This window comes from Archocentrus centrarchus, chromosome 2, assembly GCF_007364275.1.
Source record: "Archocentrus centrarchus isolate MPI-CPG fArcCen1 chromosome 2, fArcCen1, whole genome shotgun sequence".
Taxonomy (NCBI): domain Eukaryota; kingdom Metazoa; phylum Chordata; class Actinopteri; order Cichliformes; family Cichlidae; genus Archocentrus; species Archocentrus centrarchus.
Genome location: NC_044347.1, coordinates 16,355,572 through 16,369,349, shown reverse-complemented (window position 1 = coordinate 16,369,349; position 13,778 = coordinate 16,355,572). Strand labels below are relative to the sequence as shown.

Sequence of the window (13,778 nt, the reverse complement as noted above, 5' to 3'; positions counted from 1 at the left end):
GGTCGACACAATTCGTTTAACACATTTAAATGTCTGAAGCAAGTGACGCGCAAAACATCTGTCTGAAAGCAGCAACTTCGCTAAAACCTCGCAGTAGTAATTTGGCCACCCGTGGCGGTCGAGATCAGCAGCTTGTACAATGTGGCGCTCATGTTTACTTATTTGTGACGCTGCACAGGAAAAGGCTCAAAGACACGGACTGAGAGCCCCGACTGCACGCAGAAACAGCTGCGCGAGGATGCATAAAGAACAATCGGACTTTCCAATGTTTCCAGTCTGACTGACAGATTTGGTGATTTAAAAATCTGACACATCAGCTGATATATATATATATATATATATATATATATATATATATATATATATATATATATATATATATATTCCCCCCCCCCCCACCCCCACCCCCCCCACCCCCCAATTCCCCCCCCCCCCCCCCCCCCCACCCCCCCCCCCATTCAGGCACATTAAACATTCTGATGTGTAGTTATTTGAGTGCTTACAAGGATAATATGACAAGTATGCTTAAAAATAAACTTTTTTCTTTATTGCCACATCACGTTTACGCTGCACTCGAGCAGCCGTCGTGTTTGTGAAGATTTGCCAAAAGAAAAGTTGCAAAGTGCCCTCTGCTGGACAAACTGTGCAACTTCAAAACTCATAACAGGGTTAAAGGGAGTTTCTCCCATCACTCTTTACTTTTTCAATTTTCATTTATCAGCCGGTATAAATTGTAAATGGACTGATACTCATGTAGCACCTCTCTGCTCAGTTGAGCGCTGCATGAACGTGCACCCAATAATTAAGACTGAGTCTGCATGTGGCCACATGCAGTAAAAGGATGTTATGAAGCTGTATGTGTAGAAATATGTACTAAGACATGTAGTATTTTTCAGTTCATAAAAGCAGCATTAGACAAAATGATGAGACAGAAATGAGATTCCTAATAATCCATATTATAGAACTATGTATCTCCAGAAATGCATACATGGTAAAATAGCATCATTTAAACACCGGCAGAAAGTCTACATGTTTACACTAAATTACAACTTTAAAGTAGACTTTCTTCATAAGTTTTACAGTTTTGACATAAAAAATGTCCATCAGTTATTTTCCAAACCTCCCTGTCACCAATGCCCCAACCAGAGCAGACTCATCGCTGAATGCAGCACCGACAGGAAGCGGTCTCTCTCTTCGCCTCCCTCTGTGGCGCAAACCCAGGAGCGGTACGGACCCTCCAGGACAAAGGCGTGGCTCACATCTGCACGGAAGTGCATGAATAAATGTGTCATTTTTCCATTAAAAAAAAAAAAAAGCACTAATTTAAACCACTAGAGGTCAGCAAACACTGAAGGACTCACAGCGCGTATGCGTGATCTCTCTGACAGACAGGCTGCGGAGAGCCACAGAGGCCAGAAAATGTGTGCGTGCTCTGGCGAGCCAGTGTGAAAGGTGTGTGCTGCACATTTTGCAGAGTCAACACCAGAGCGTCACTGAACAGGAAGAGGCCCACATCGGACACGTGCTCATAGGTCCTAAAGCACAGTATCAGTTAAAAAAACAAACCCACAGTGCATAACTGCTACAGTCTGTGGCAGACTTAAAAAAAGGGAAGGTATACTTCAGCACAAGATTCAAAGAACTGCTAAACAATCTGAATCTGAGTATTGAGCCTTGTGAACATCAAAGAATTTAAAATGTTAGTCGTACATCGGCCGTCTGAAAGAAAAGTGGTGCTATTACTTGAGAGAATCTGGGATCTGCTCATCAGGGCTCCTGAGCAAAGCAGCATCCTGAGTCATTATCAGCTGCCTGTTTCCTTCACTGAGGTTCTACACACACACACACACACACACACACACACACACACACACGATTTGAGCATATGATAGAAATAATGAAACCGTGAGAGACAGGAAGAGAGGAAAAGAGTTTTACCGGACAGCCTTGAATCTTTTGCTGTGTTTCCTTTATCAGTCTGTCTGCCTCGGAGCTGCGCCTTAACTGAACACAACAACAAAATACATAAGCAAGAGGGAAGCCAGCCTTACCATGACACAGGCATTTACATGGCTTATGGCTCTCCGTGCATGTATCACCTTGTGTATGAACTCTCTGAAACTGTAGCAGTGTGCTGAGGGCAGAGCGGAGGTGTGCGTGGTCGGGTGACCGGAGTGTGTGTGTAAGGAAAGAGCTTGAAGCAGAGTCACATACTCCTGCATCCTCCACACCGGACACAGCAGCAGCTCTTGCAGGCTTCAGAAACACACACACACACACACACACACACACACACACACACACACACACACACACACACACATGCACAGATATGCTTAGAAACACCGATATGCTAAATGCGGGCAAGTGTGGATAATAACTGAGCAGGAAAGAAATGTGAGCTGCGAGTGCACGTGTGTGCTCTTAACCTCAGCATGTGAGTTGCAAGAGTTCTGTCTGATCTCTTCAAGAAGGCCCGAAATGATGGCTTACTCTCCCTGCACTGACACACATGCACAAACATGCCACAATTAAATTACATTGTGTGTGTGTGTGTGTTGACTTTGACGAGTTTCTTTTTTTTGGACTAAAATTTACAGAGTCTGATGCTCAGCCAAAACCCATATAACACATTATGGACCATTAGAATGTAATGCTTTATTATAAATTACGAGTACATGCCTGTGTTGCATTGTTTGACCTGCTTGTGCTGCTGGCCACAAAATGAAAATGATACGCTGCTTTTGTAAGGGGTTATAGTTGCATAAATGCCACAAATGGGTTATTTCAGCCCATTGGCAGGTGGTTGCCAGGTAACATAATATCTGATATAGATAAGAACCTTCAGGTGACAAAGAGTTCATGTGTCACAGTAAGATTTTAATGCTAATTAACAGTAATTTAAAAGCATTTCTGATCAATTTCATGTTAGGGAGATTAAACAAATGTGCTTTGTTTCAAGTGACACTGAACATCTGGGTGGTTAGTGGATCTCTGAAATGAGTGGTTGACACAAAGTCACTGACTTACCTTATCAATGGTGTGGATGGCAGTGGTGTAGTTGTTCCAGGTAGTTTGCGTATACTCTGAGTTCCGAGCAGAGCTTTACAAAAACATCTCCAATACATTTCTCTGCGCCCCACTGCTGCAGCCGGGCCTGTAAATCAGCCTGAAACACCCTGAAATACACACAAATACATCTGCCATGTCATGTCTGCACAAAATGACAGTACCTTACAGATATCTGAAATGTGTGTGTGTGCGTATGTGTGTGTCTATACCTGTTGAGCTCCAGTATTTGTGCAACAGGACTGAGGACAATGTGGATGTCAGCATAGCTCAGAATGGCTCTGTTGGAGTTCAGAGCTGCTGTCAGAGGCTCCTTGTACACCTTCAGCACAGCGTTCAGTTTTCCCAGATAAAGACACTCGCTGTGGTGCAGCTCTCTTGCAACGACACCTCTCCAATCGAGCGGTGTCTAAAACCGAAAGAAAAGGTTAACTGATTGTTCTCCTTCAGTTTAAAGCAGGCACACCTGTGGTAGATCAGGTACTATGTTAAAGCATGCCTGTGAACCATCATCAGCTCCGCTGCTGTCCTGTCCGTCGCCCTCTTGTCCCTCCTTCCCTACATTCCATTTTTTCAGAAAGATGGAAAGAAACTCCACAGGACGGGTCTGAAAGCACACATACGCTTAGAACTACATGCAATTATTATCTTTTCTTATTCTACTGAACTTGTGCATTACACAAACTCCTCTATAGTAATTCCCACCTCTTCCTGTGTGGTGAGAGCAGTGAGTCCTTCAGTCAGAGCCTCACTGAGATCTCTGGACACGCAAAGCTCATCAAGGTGGATTTTCTCCCACAGAAAATAGCCTAGAAACCAGAGACTGTTTAAAAAGACTCGTTTAAAGTGCTCTTCTACTCAATTTGAGCCCTCAAAGCACTTTTTTACAAGAAGCCTCATTCACACACGCATCCATACAAGTGTTTTTTTTCTACGCCTAAACACTTTTCAGTTTAGTATCTTGCTCAAGGATATGCCAACATGTAGGGTGGAAAAGCCAGGGATCAAACCACCGACGTTCCAATTACTAGATGACCAGCTCTACCTCGCTAGCCGCAGCCAACCCACGCCACTGCGCCAGTCAGCGTGTACGTGGAACTCACCCAGAGCCCGGCCCCTAGCCTGGATGCTGGCCCACTGTAGCTGTGGCCCCAAGGTGCTCCTCAGCTCCACCATAGCCTCCTCCATCCACTGAGCCTGTGTGCACCAGCCCTGCAGTACAGCCTCACACACATACTGCAGCGCTGGGGCTGCTGTCTGGTGATCTGAAAGTCCAGTATGCACACTGCCAGCAGACCACTCGCTGAGGACTGGGAGAAGATTAATAATTGGGTATTGTAGTCTACCAAACAATAATAGGGGAACGGCGTATTCCTATGTTTTGGGTGTTTGGAAATATTCTGGGTTAAAAGTTTCAGGGGTTACGCACTGTTCTGGAAACTCCCGGTCGCCAGACCACTGGCGCCCGAATCTCCAGACCAGTCAGAGTGGAGAGAGTCCGGATGAGAGCCACTCCTGATGCTACAGAAGTGATGGGAGACAAGTTAAAGAGTTAATGAAATGTTTGATTAGAGAGAACTGTGTGCAAGATCACATCTGATACCAGATGCAGCAAGCGGGCAGAATATGTCAATCCCTCCTCCTTCTTCAGTTGGAGCCACCATGCCGCACAATTTTTCCCAGAATTCCCTATGATCAGGGGTCAGCAGAGTCTTCTCTGATAGGCTACTGCCTGAAAAGTCAAGGGTAGAATTACAGAGCAGATTAGCAGAGCAGAGAGTTGTGAGTAAAAAAGGATTAAAATTATCATGGACTTTTCAAACAACTTCATTAAAATAAGTCACAAATGGCTTCATAATAAATTTCAGCACTGGATTTTAGTCCAGTTAGACTCAAACAGACCCCAGCAGTGTGTCCACAAATTAATCAATATGGGATGATTGATTCTCACTGTGAAGCAGGTGAATTTCCTCTGTTCCTCCACAAGCTAGCAGGCCAAGCCTCTGAACTGACTGCCCAGGAATGGCCCTCTCCACCTGGTTTAGCAGAGATGAGAGAGTCCCTCTGTGGTCATACACAACCACAATCACATCAGCCTTCACTCCGCTCAACACCAGCTAGATTAAAAAGAGCAAACAAGGAGAAATGTTATTTGTTCATCATCCCATTGTGCATTTTATTTCTACACTCACATGTTTTTATGCCTGCTCTATTTCAGGCATACAAAACAGATGAGATTGGGACGTACCTCATAAGCAGGAATTCTGTTGGAGATGAGCAGTAACAGGGCGGGAGTGGTTGGATGAAGGGGAGAGACTGTGTGAGTCAGTGCAGGTCTGTAGGTGAAGGAGGACAGCGCTCCTCTGGCTTTGGTCTGTGTTTTGCTGGGAAGAAAATGTACAGTACTTTCAACATATATATAATAACATTATATTATACAGCTGTTTTGTGTGCTCATAAATTAGCTGCTTCCTGTACACCGGTATTGATTCAAAATAAAAGTGGCAACCACCAGAACTAAACATGAAGCCAACATAAGAAGTGCCAAAAAGTGCAATTCTCCAATGACCACTTGAAGCTGGCTCCTAAAGTGAGTCACTCCCAATAGATGCTCATGTTAAAAAGCCCAACTAAACAACAGAAATAAATGTGTTTACAAGCTGGTACAAAAATAGGTTTTGGGCTTCAGGGATCAATTTCCTCTTCATAACTGTTGATGTGTAATATCGAGGATGCAAAAAAAAAAAAAAAAAGTGTCCACAAAACAAAACAAAGCATGGTTTGGTTGAAGCTAAGTGAGGATGTTCCAATATGTGGTTAAACAATCACCTGCTAATACCAGAGGCCTGGACTCTCTCCCAGTCCTGAGGCACACTCATGGTGCACTGTCCTCTTTCCAGGCTGAGAGAGAGGCTGGGAGAACCAGCGCTCCTGGGAGGCCAGGAGAGGGAGGGCTGAGGGATGAATGTTATGCCAGAGCTGGGCCTCCCTTTTTGGGTACTTCCACCTCTGGCTATTTCTGGCTTTGTGTAGCAGCTCCAGGCTCTCCTGGTACTCACAGATAGTCCTGCAAATAACACAGAGTATATGCATCCGTCACTGCATATCCAAAGTCAGGCTTTTACAAAGGCAATCATTAGCTACGTGTGCTTAGCAAAGAGTTGGAAAAGCAAGTGCCTGATAATCAATAAAATATATTAATCATAGTCATCAATATTTTGCTCAGCATGTAGTCTATTAATAAAGCAAAGAACAAGCCATGCCGTGGGAAGTGTATACTGGTCCCTTGTTCTCTTGTTTGTAGGGGTTAATCTGAATCACGGTTAGCCTGCTCCTTCACCCAGGACCAATTTGCCTTGGGAGACTCTACCAGGAGCAAATTCCCCTGGCAACAGCTCCTGAGATATCTGGGACACACAAACCCCTCCACCACAATGAGATGGCCATTCATGGCTCCACATTGAAAGGAGCCAGTTGAAGTGGTTCTGACTAAGATGCCCCCTTGATGCCCCTTAGGTGATGTATTCTGGGCATATCCTACTAAGAAGAGGCTTTGGGGCAGACTCAGCACATGCTGGAGAGATATCAGCTGTCTTGGCAACGCCCTGGTATCCCTCAGGAAGAGCTAGAGAAGGGAACCAGCGAGAGAGAGGTCTGAGCTTCTCTGCTAAGACTACTGCCCCTGCAACCCTGACCCGGATAAGAAACAGAAAATGGATGGATGAAAGGCATAATACTCTATGTTCAAAAAATGTGCTGCTATAGTTTTCACGCCTCCTTTCTTTTCCACTTACTCTTCTCCTCCTGAAGCTTCTCTCTGATTTTCTGCCTGAGCCTCCTCTCCTTCCTCCTCTCTTCCTCTTCCTCTGTCATTCCCGGACACTGCTGATTGAGGTTCCCATACATCTCTGCTGCCTCCCGTGGAGTGAGCCAGTCCAATGTAGAGACACAGGAGCCATAGTGGTTTTTCCATGCACCAAACTCTTTTTCTCCAGGAATGTAAGGAAGGAACCAGCCTCTTCTGATGCACCGGCCTGCCCACAGACAGTCCTAGAAAGAAGAAGAGGATTTTATTTTATTAATGACGCACAAATAAATTTCAGCTCATTTCTGGGCCTCTCACCTGATCAGCTAGAACCCTCCAGTGCCAGCTGACTTGGGCAGCTTTGCAGAGGTCACGGGGGGACAGAAATGACATCACATACAGGGAGAGAAACCGAGGCAGCACCGCCGTGAAGTCCGCTTTAGTCACCGGAACCGTCTCAATCAACACATCCCGACAGTACCTACTCAGATTACAGAGGTTTCCAGCTTTAACCGTGCAACTGTGTTCACTTAACTGGTTACAGTTTCAGGCTGAGATGAATGGTTAGGACAGAAAAAAATGTAGAAACCACGTTACTTGAGCTGTGACTTGGTGCAGCTAGAGAGCAGACAATGCAGCAGGTGTTTCCTCTGTCTGTCCGTCCACAGATCAAACCAGTGCAACACAAGATTCACCCTCTCCTCAAATAACTGGTAGAAAATAGGGTAAGGACACCAACAAATGACACATACAGCACTCTGCCTTCATTTTTAAAAATATTTTGCTTCCAAAGAGCCAGACTTTCTTGCATTTTTAAGTGGTCTTGAGCAGTAGTTCTCTAGGCTTTCTGAAGATCTTTCAAATTTTTTCTTTGGACACTGGCTGCTTTTCCACTCATTTTCACTCCAGTTCTTGTACTTTACCATTTTCAGAGGCATGTTTTTTTTTGTTTGTAAGCCACTAAACACTGAGCTATGAATCATTCAAGCACACAAATGGTTCCTAACTCAAAGGATGAACCAGTGTTGTGTCTACACGTAACAGTTTGACATGAAATAGTATTTTTGCACCAACAAGGTGATTCCAAACGAGCTATTAGCTGGAAACTTGGCATATCTCAGCATGATGCAGTGGTTCCTTAAAAGGTTTGAGCAAATGAGAAGGGAATAACCCTGATTTTCTTTTTTATGTAAGAGGGGTGGGCAGTAAATAAAGGATATGGCCTCGAGCTGCTGCTAATCCTCAAACAGGAAGTAAGTGAAGGTTCAAACTTCACTTCAAATTTGCTGTCTTTCCACTCACGGGCTATGGTAGGACAGTCATGTTCTGCATGCTTTTATTTTAGCCAGAGGACCAAAGCTTCCAATGTACGCAGCTGCAAGCATGCAACGCTGGTTCAATTGGAAAACAATCAGTTTACCTTATAATCAGCATAAACTATCTTTTGTTGAATGTACCTCCACTTGAAGCGCACCTACATCAAATCAGGTTTAAAGGGTTAATTGAAGTCATTAATTTCCCCCTGCTTTGCCACGATAGCATGATGATAGGAAATCTGTAGCGTTCTTGATTTATTTACTTTTTAAAGTTCATATGCGCACCACAACAGATTTTTAGAGTTAGGATTTCAGTACGTAAAGGCCTGCGCTTTACTGCCATGCACTGACACATTGTTGCTAACAAAGTATCACAATTTACCTGCAGGGGGTCAGGATGGTTTACATTGTATTTCTGACCTGCAGGTTGCTCCGCTTATTACTGAGGGGAGTCCAGCTGCTGAAGCGGGTTTCGGTCCGGAGGTCGCCGGCCTGCTGCGGCTCAGAGTCCGTCCCGCGCAGCTGCCACCGTTTCACTGAGCGAGGCGCTGATGCCAGACTCGTCTCCATATGCACGGAGAGTTTAGCCACCTTTGAGTTCCGCTTCACTTAAAGTCCGATCGATCTGCTATCTGATTGAGGTCTCTAAGCCAAATGTTCACTTGCTGCGCTCTGCGGCCGGTCACCTTAGAGACGCATCAACAAAAGGATGAGAAGCTGCATTCCTGCACACAGCGCATCCTGCACATTAATAATTAAACACGCAGGGTTCCCATGTGAGCAATCAAAATAAAAGCGTCAAACTCTACTTGAGCTTTAACACCTGATGCATGAGGGACCTAAGATTATTCCTGTGGCACCCTGTACCTGCCAAATTAGCAATAGTGATCTGTTAAAATCTTTTTTCTTAAATAAAGACAAACTGTATTTATTAACATGTTAAATGTCGTTTTGAAGCATGTTAGTTACACAATATTACAGTACTTTCTTCTTTAATATACACATTATTAACATGGACTCCAAACACTGAACAGCCTGTGCTCGCTGAAATACTTTCAGCAAACATGGTTAAGCTGTTTTCATGCTGATCAGATGCAAAATTATTTTTTTATGATATAAACCAGTAGGTTTGAGCAGTTCTAGCCATCCATACATGTGCATTAATACTCCCTTCTTCTCTTCCCTTTAAGCTGAATCTACTGCACCTCCTTTCTTTTTAACAGCTTACAACTGCAGTCATGAATTCAAACAACTTTATTGAGTCCAAAAAAAAAAAAAAGAGACGTTAACCCCCCCAAACACAAGTTAAAATACAGTGGCCAAAGAAAAAAAAAAAAAAAAAGATTTACAATCAAAGCAGCATCAAATGATTACATCAAAACTTTGAATCCTAAACTCAACATGAAGTCACTTAAAGTTTAGAACCAATAAGGCAAAAATGATTAAATTATAAAATTAAGGCTTGGTTGTGATTGGACATTTGGACTATTTAGTCTTCTCCAGCTTCTAACCAACAACACACCAGTGATAATGTGTGCAGTGCATGTTGTGTGTCGCATGGGCATGTGCAAACATGCTGAGATGGATCGGTATCAGTCCACTTAAGCAAAATCATAGGCAAAAATCGCAAACTGGAGTTGATATACTGCTCCTCTGTTCTCACAACTCACCAAGTATTTGTGTTATTTTTGGCTGGTTCAAAGGATTATTAATCTAAGCTGCTGTTTATAGCTCTAATACTGAGAATTTGAAACTAAAGCCTGTACAGTACCTATACTTTGAAAATCTAGCTATGCTTCTTACCGTGAGGGGACCGAGTGCAACCCAGTAATCTACATACGACCTCTGATCAGTGCCAGAGGAGCAGGTTTACAGACATTTCACTTTCACGTGATCGGCATCACTTTGGTTAGCAATGTATTGCAAATCTGGACTGCTTGGAAATGAGTGCACACACTACAGCCTGATGCACCAAAGCCAATATGCAAACTACACTATACTGCACATTAGCTAAAGATCACAGGAAACACAAACATCCCTCAGTCCTTATACAAGTCACTCCAAATGCAGTCACAGCTCAAAAGCTTATGTGGTGCATCCCTATTAGATTATCCTATAATACATCCACCCCCCCACCCCCCTGTACAGACACGGAACGCTGGCGAGCAGCTTTGCCATCATTTCCATCATCAATACATTCGAGAATCAGTGCCTACAAGATTGCTGAAACCTTATATGGAGGAGAGAAACTACCTAAATCAAAATAAATGATTTGATTAAAATGTATGTATAAAAAATATTAAAAATATAGAAATAATTTTTAAATTTATAAATTATCTATTAAATGTTACATAAGTTGATATTTCTGTTTTAAATTGCTTCTGTATTTATTAAGTAAGTAAGTATGTATGCTCCATCTCTTCCCAAACATACTTTTTTTCCCCCCATTTATGCATATTTGGTTCAGGCTTTCAGTTGGAGGCAGCCACTCCTGATGTTGATCAACCAATACATGACACGTTGACCCATGGCACGTACAGTGGCAGAAAAATGCATAAAGAAATGAAAAAAAAAAGGCAGAAGGAATATTCTTGAGGAGATAAACAGAACATATTCAATGGGGGGATGGGAGAAAACAATTGAATTGAATTTGAACATTGAAGGGGAAGCAAATAAGTAAAAATGAATATGAAGGTAAATAAGTACAGAAGCAACTTAAGACAAATATACAATTTTGATGATCAACTGATTTTTTTCACTATATTTTGGTTCTTTTATAATTGCATATATTTAGTTATTTTACACGTATTGATTATGGCAGTTTCAACCCCCATACTTACAGTCCCCCTAGATACTATAAATGAAACAGCTGGCTCAAATGTGGTTGAGAAATGTTGAGAAGACAAAAATCAGGCGCTCGCAGTCCTCGGGATCTCTTGACTGTCGGCCAGATTCAGTTTCTGACTGGAGAAGCAGCGTCAAGAAATATAGCGGTTACAAAAGCCACTTATTTCAGAGACATTTTGAAAGCAATTAAGTGCTCAAACAAAAGGATACATAGAAGAACTCAGCTCCTCCAGCTGTGGGGAAACAACAAACAAAAAAAAAACTGTTTTACTTCACAGCAAATGCCAAAATGATTGTTGATCATTTCTAGACTTTATCCTGTTTAGCATGAAGCAAGCTGACTAAACTCTTTAAGAGTTTAGGACTTGCCGGAGGATAAGCAGCTAAATCCTCACGGGATACTGAGTAGTTACATGACATCAGTGAGAGGATTATTCAGCAACGCTGTAAAACCGTCAGGCTCGATGCCACGAGCTATGAAAGGAATATTTTATGAATTATGTCACTGAGGCCTTACATTAAGAAGCAACTTGTCCATGTTGGTGTCGCAGGCCGTTTTCCTCTGATCCTCGGGCATTTCATCCACCTCTCCGTAGAGGTCAAAGTGCAAGCGTGCCAGCTTCTCCTGCATCTCTCTCACATGTTCCATTTGGTCAATAGAGCACTCGTTGCCTAAGACATAAAACAGCACAGTTAAAACGGTTCTCAATTTAAGTATCTGCAGTTATCTGGATTTATCATATCTCTCTATATCTGTACAAGATCACTGATATTAGCAGATATGTGTCTGACAGTGTGTGCTCTGCTGAATTGTTCTTTATTGTGTGTAAATTACCAAAAGCCTGTAGTTTCCCTGAGTGGAAGTCATTGAGGAGACTGAGGAGGCCGTTCTCCATCTCCTGTACATCTGAAACATCTGTCAGAAAAGAGTGCTGGATGGTAGGTGCTGCCTGGCCCTGGCTCTGACTAGCTTTACCACCCAAACCCAGCTGATATTTGGGTTTATCTTTGACTCCCCTTGAAACGGACAAAAGCACAGAAAGGAGTGATTACAAGTGACAGGGAGCCAGAGCTGATCAGTGACCTCAGTTTTGTTTAATCCTGGGTAAAACAGAAAAAAATGTGTAGCTGTAAAATAGTTTTTACCTCCTGCTCTTGCTCTTCTGGCTGGAGTGAGTCCCCATGTTCTGGCTGTAGCCGACATGCCGTCCGCCGGAGGAAGCGCTATTCTTCCGGCCCGAGCCACCGGACGGAGCCGCCGCGTTGGTGGATGTTCGGGGACTTTTTCTTTTCAGCTTCCGCTCCTCCATAACTTCATGTTATGGTGCTGTTTGGTGAGCTACCCGAGCTGGATAGGTAAACCACGAAAAGCTGACAGGAGGTGCAGCAGTCAGCGATGTAAGCCCAGCCCAGTGGCTAACCGTACAGTCAGCCTGGCAGGGTAGGCAAGCTAACGCTAGCTCAACAGCGAGCTAGTCGGCTAATCGTCAAACTTCTGACACAGCGTTTAAGCCACGCAGCACAAACATAAGCCGATCAACATATTTACTCCCAATAGCAGCAGATAAAGCTATAATTCAACTCTACTCGTGACAAATTTTTCACGAGATTAAAATATTTACAAATTGATAGCAATGTCCGAACGTACCCCGCAGGCTAGATGGCTAGCTCCAAACTCCTGAAAACTTCCTGTTTTGGTAGGACGGAGCAGATCGGGACCGCGTTCCAAACCGTAGCGCTTCACGGCCACTATTCACAACCAAATGAAGTAAAACAAGCAGAGTAATGAAATTAAAATATGAGTATAAGTTTAGAAAACAACAAAAATACTTATTTTCAAGTAGAACAAAGTCTTCGTCCTGCTCTGTAGAGTCCCCCTGAGGTCCCCACGCCCCGGCTGCATTCCATTATAGTTCGCTATTTTCTCACACATACAGTAGTATTTGTTTTTGAGGGTGTTGGCTAATAATATTTTACAAGACAGTTAATATTATTCCTCAAATTTATCTTAATATATTCATTAATTTTGAACTTTTATTTTTTTACTAATTACGATTTGTGTACGTTCATAAACAGAACTTTCTTCTTTGAGGAGAAATTATTATTTTTTCTTTCTTTTTTTTAAATCAGTGTTTTCCCCCTCACTATGAAGCACATTTTGCACTTTGAAGTATAACTGTGCAGACTCGCTAATTTTGTCACTGAGCTAACAGAGGTGCGGTTGCTTCAAGTAGCCACAAGAGGGCGACAGGTGAACATCCAATCATGAGTCCCTTCCTCTCCCCTTTTCTTAATTAAGAATTCTTTGCTGATAAACATAATGAAAAGAGGCGCTTTGTACACTTTAATTGTGCATATTTTCATAAATAAAAATGAAATTAAAAACACTGCTTAACTGAATTCCAGAAAGACCATTCAGGTGACTGACAACGCCAAATATTTGGCACTGAATGAGGATCTGAGTCTGTGTGTGTTTAGGGGTGCGCGTGCAATGCCATTCCAGTCCTAGTCTTGAATAGCTTCATAAATAGCTGATTTATTTACTTTAACTGGCACAGAATTATTTTTTTTTTTTTTCATTGGGGGGGATTCTTCAGATTTTCAGCATTTGCAGTTGCATTGCTGTCCCTCATTTGTGTTGGGCATGTATTTATGTTATTTAAGAGAGAGAGAAAAAAAGGTCATCAGGAGGGGGCACACACACACACACACACACACACACACACACACACACACACACA

The 13,778-nt window shown here is 42.9% G+C and overlaps 2 protein-coding genes across 3 annotated transcripts; both read right to left on the bottom strand.

The window, feature by feature from the left end:
• Positions 1 to 525: 525 nt before the first annotated feature.
• On the bottom strand, positions 526 to 8,807 carry ect2l (epithelial cell transforming 2 like). The gene is given in 25 exon segments (XM_030753769.1): positions 526 to 1,261; positions 1,362 to 1,419; positions 1,421 to 1,535; positions 1,744 to 1,832; positions 1,939 to 2,004; positions 2,100 to 2,120; positions 2,122 to 2,162; positions 2,165 to 2,256; positions 2,430 to 2,503; positions 3,031 to 3,066; positions 3,068 to 3,179; positions 3,282 to 3,478; positions 3,536 to 3,676; positions 3,775 to 3,878; positions 4,173 to 4,379; positions 4,499 to 4,528; positions 4,531 to 4,590; positions 4,673 to 4,801; positions 5,021 to 5,186; positions 5,318 to 5,453; positions 5,899 to 6,136; positions 6,864 to 7,119; positions 7,193 to 7,355; positions 7,472 to 7,584; positions 8,611 to 8,807. Coding segments are annotated over 25 exon segments (2,928 nt in total). The 5' UTR covers positions 8,761 to 8,807; the 3' UTR covers positions 526 to 1,127.
• Positions 8,808 to 9,229: 422 nt separating this feature from the next.
• On the bottom strand, positions 9,230 to 12,908 carry ccdc28a (coiled-coil domain containing 28A). Of its 2 annotated transcripts, XM_030744420.1 has the most exons (6): positions 12,686 to 12,908; positions 12,184 to 12,385; positions 11,873 to 12,054; positions 11,555 to 11,709; positions 11,248 to 11,270; positions 9,230 to 11,154 (listed from the first exon to the last, which is right to left on the bottom strand). In XM_030744420.1, exons 2-6 carry the CDS (start codon positions 12,345 to 12,347, stop codon positions 11,100 to 11,102), a joined length of 579 nt encoding a protein of 192 aa, XP_030600280.1. In that variant the 5' UTR covers positions 12,348 to 12,385; positions 12,686 to 12,908; the 3' UTR covers positions 9,230 to 11,099. The 2 variants fall into 2 exon arrangements, with proteins under 2 accessions (XP_030600280.1, XP_030600272.1); XM_030744412.1 differs by having other exon boundaries at positions 9,231 to 11,154; positions 12,184 to 12,907.
• Positions 12,909 to 13,778: the final 870 nt, after the last annotated feature.

What these genes read in the sequence shown, in the direction of transcription:
- ccdc28a (XM_030744420.1), bottom strand. Translation starts at nt 12,347, where the DNA reads ATGGAGGAGCGGAAGCTGAAAAGAAAAAGTCCCCGAACATCCACCAAC. An exon ending in CAGAAGAGCAAGAGCAGGAG is followed by an intron (nt 12,055 to 12,183) that starts GTAAAAACTATT and finishes GTCCGTTTCAAG; the next exon opens with GGGAGTCAAAGATAAACCCA. An exon ending in AGGGAAACTACAGGCTTTTG is followed by an intron (nt 11,710 to 11,872) that starts GTAATTTACACA and finishes TTTATGTCTTAG; the next exon opens with GCAACGAGTGCTCTATTGAC.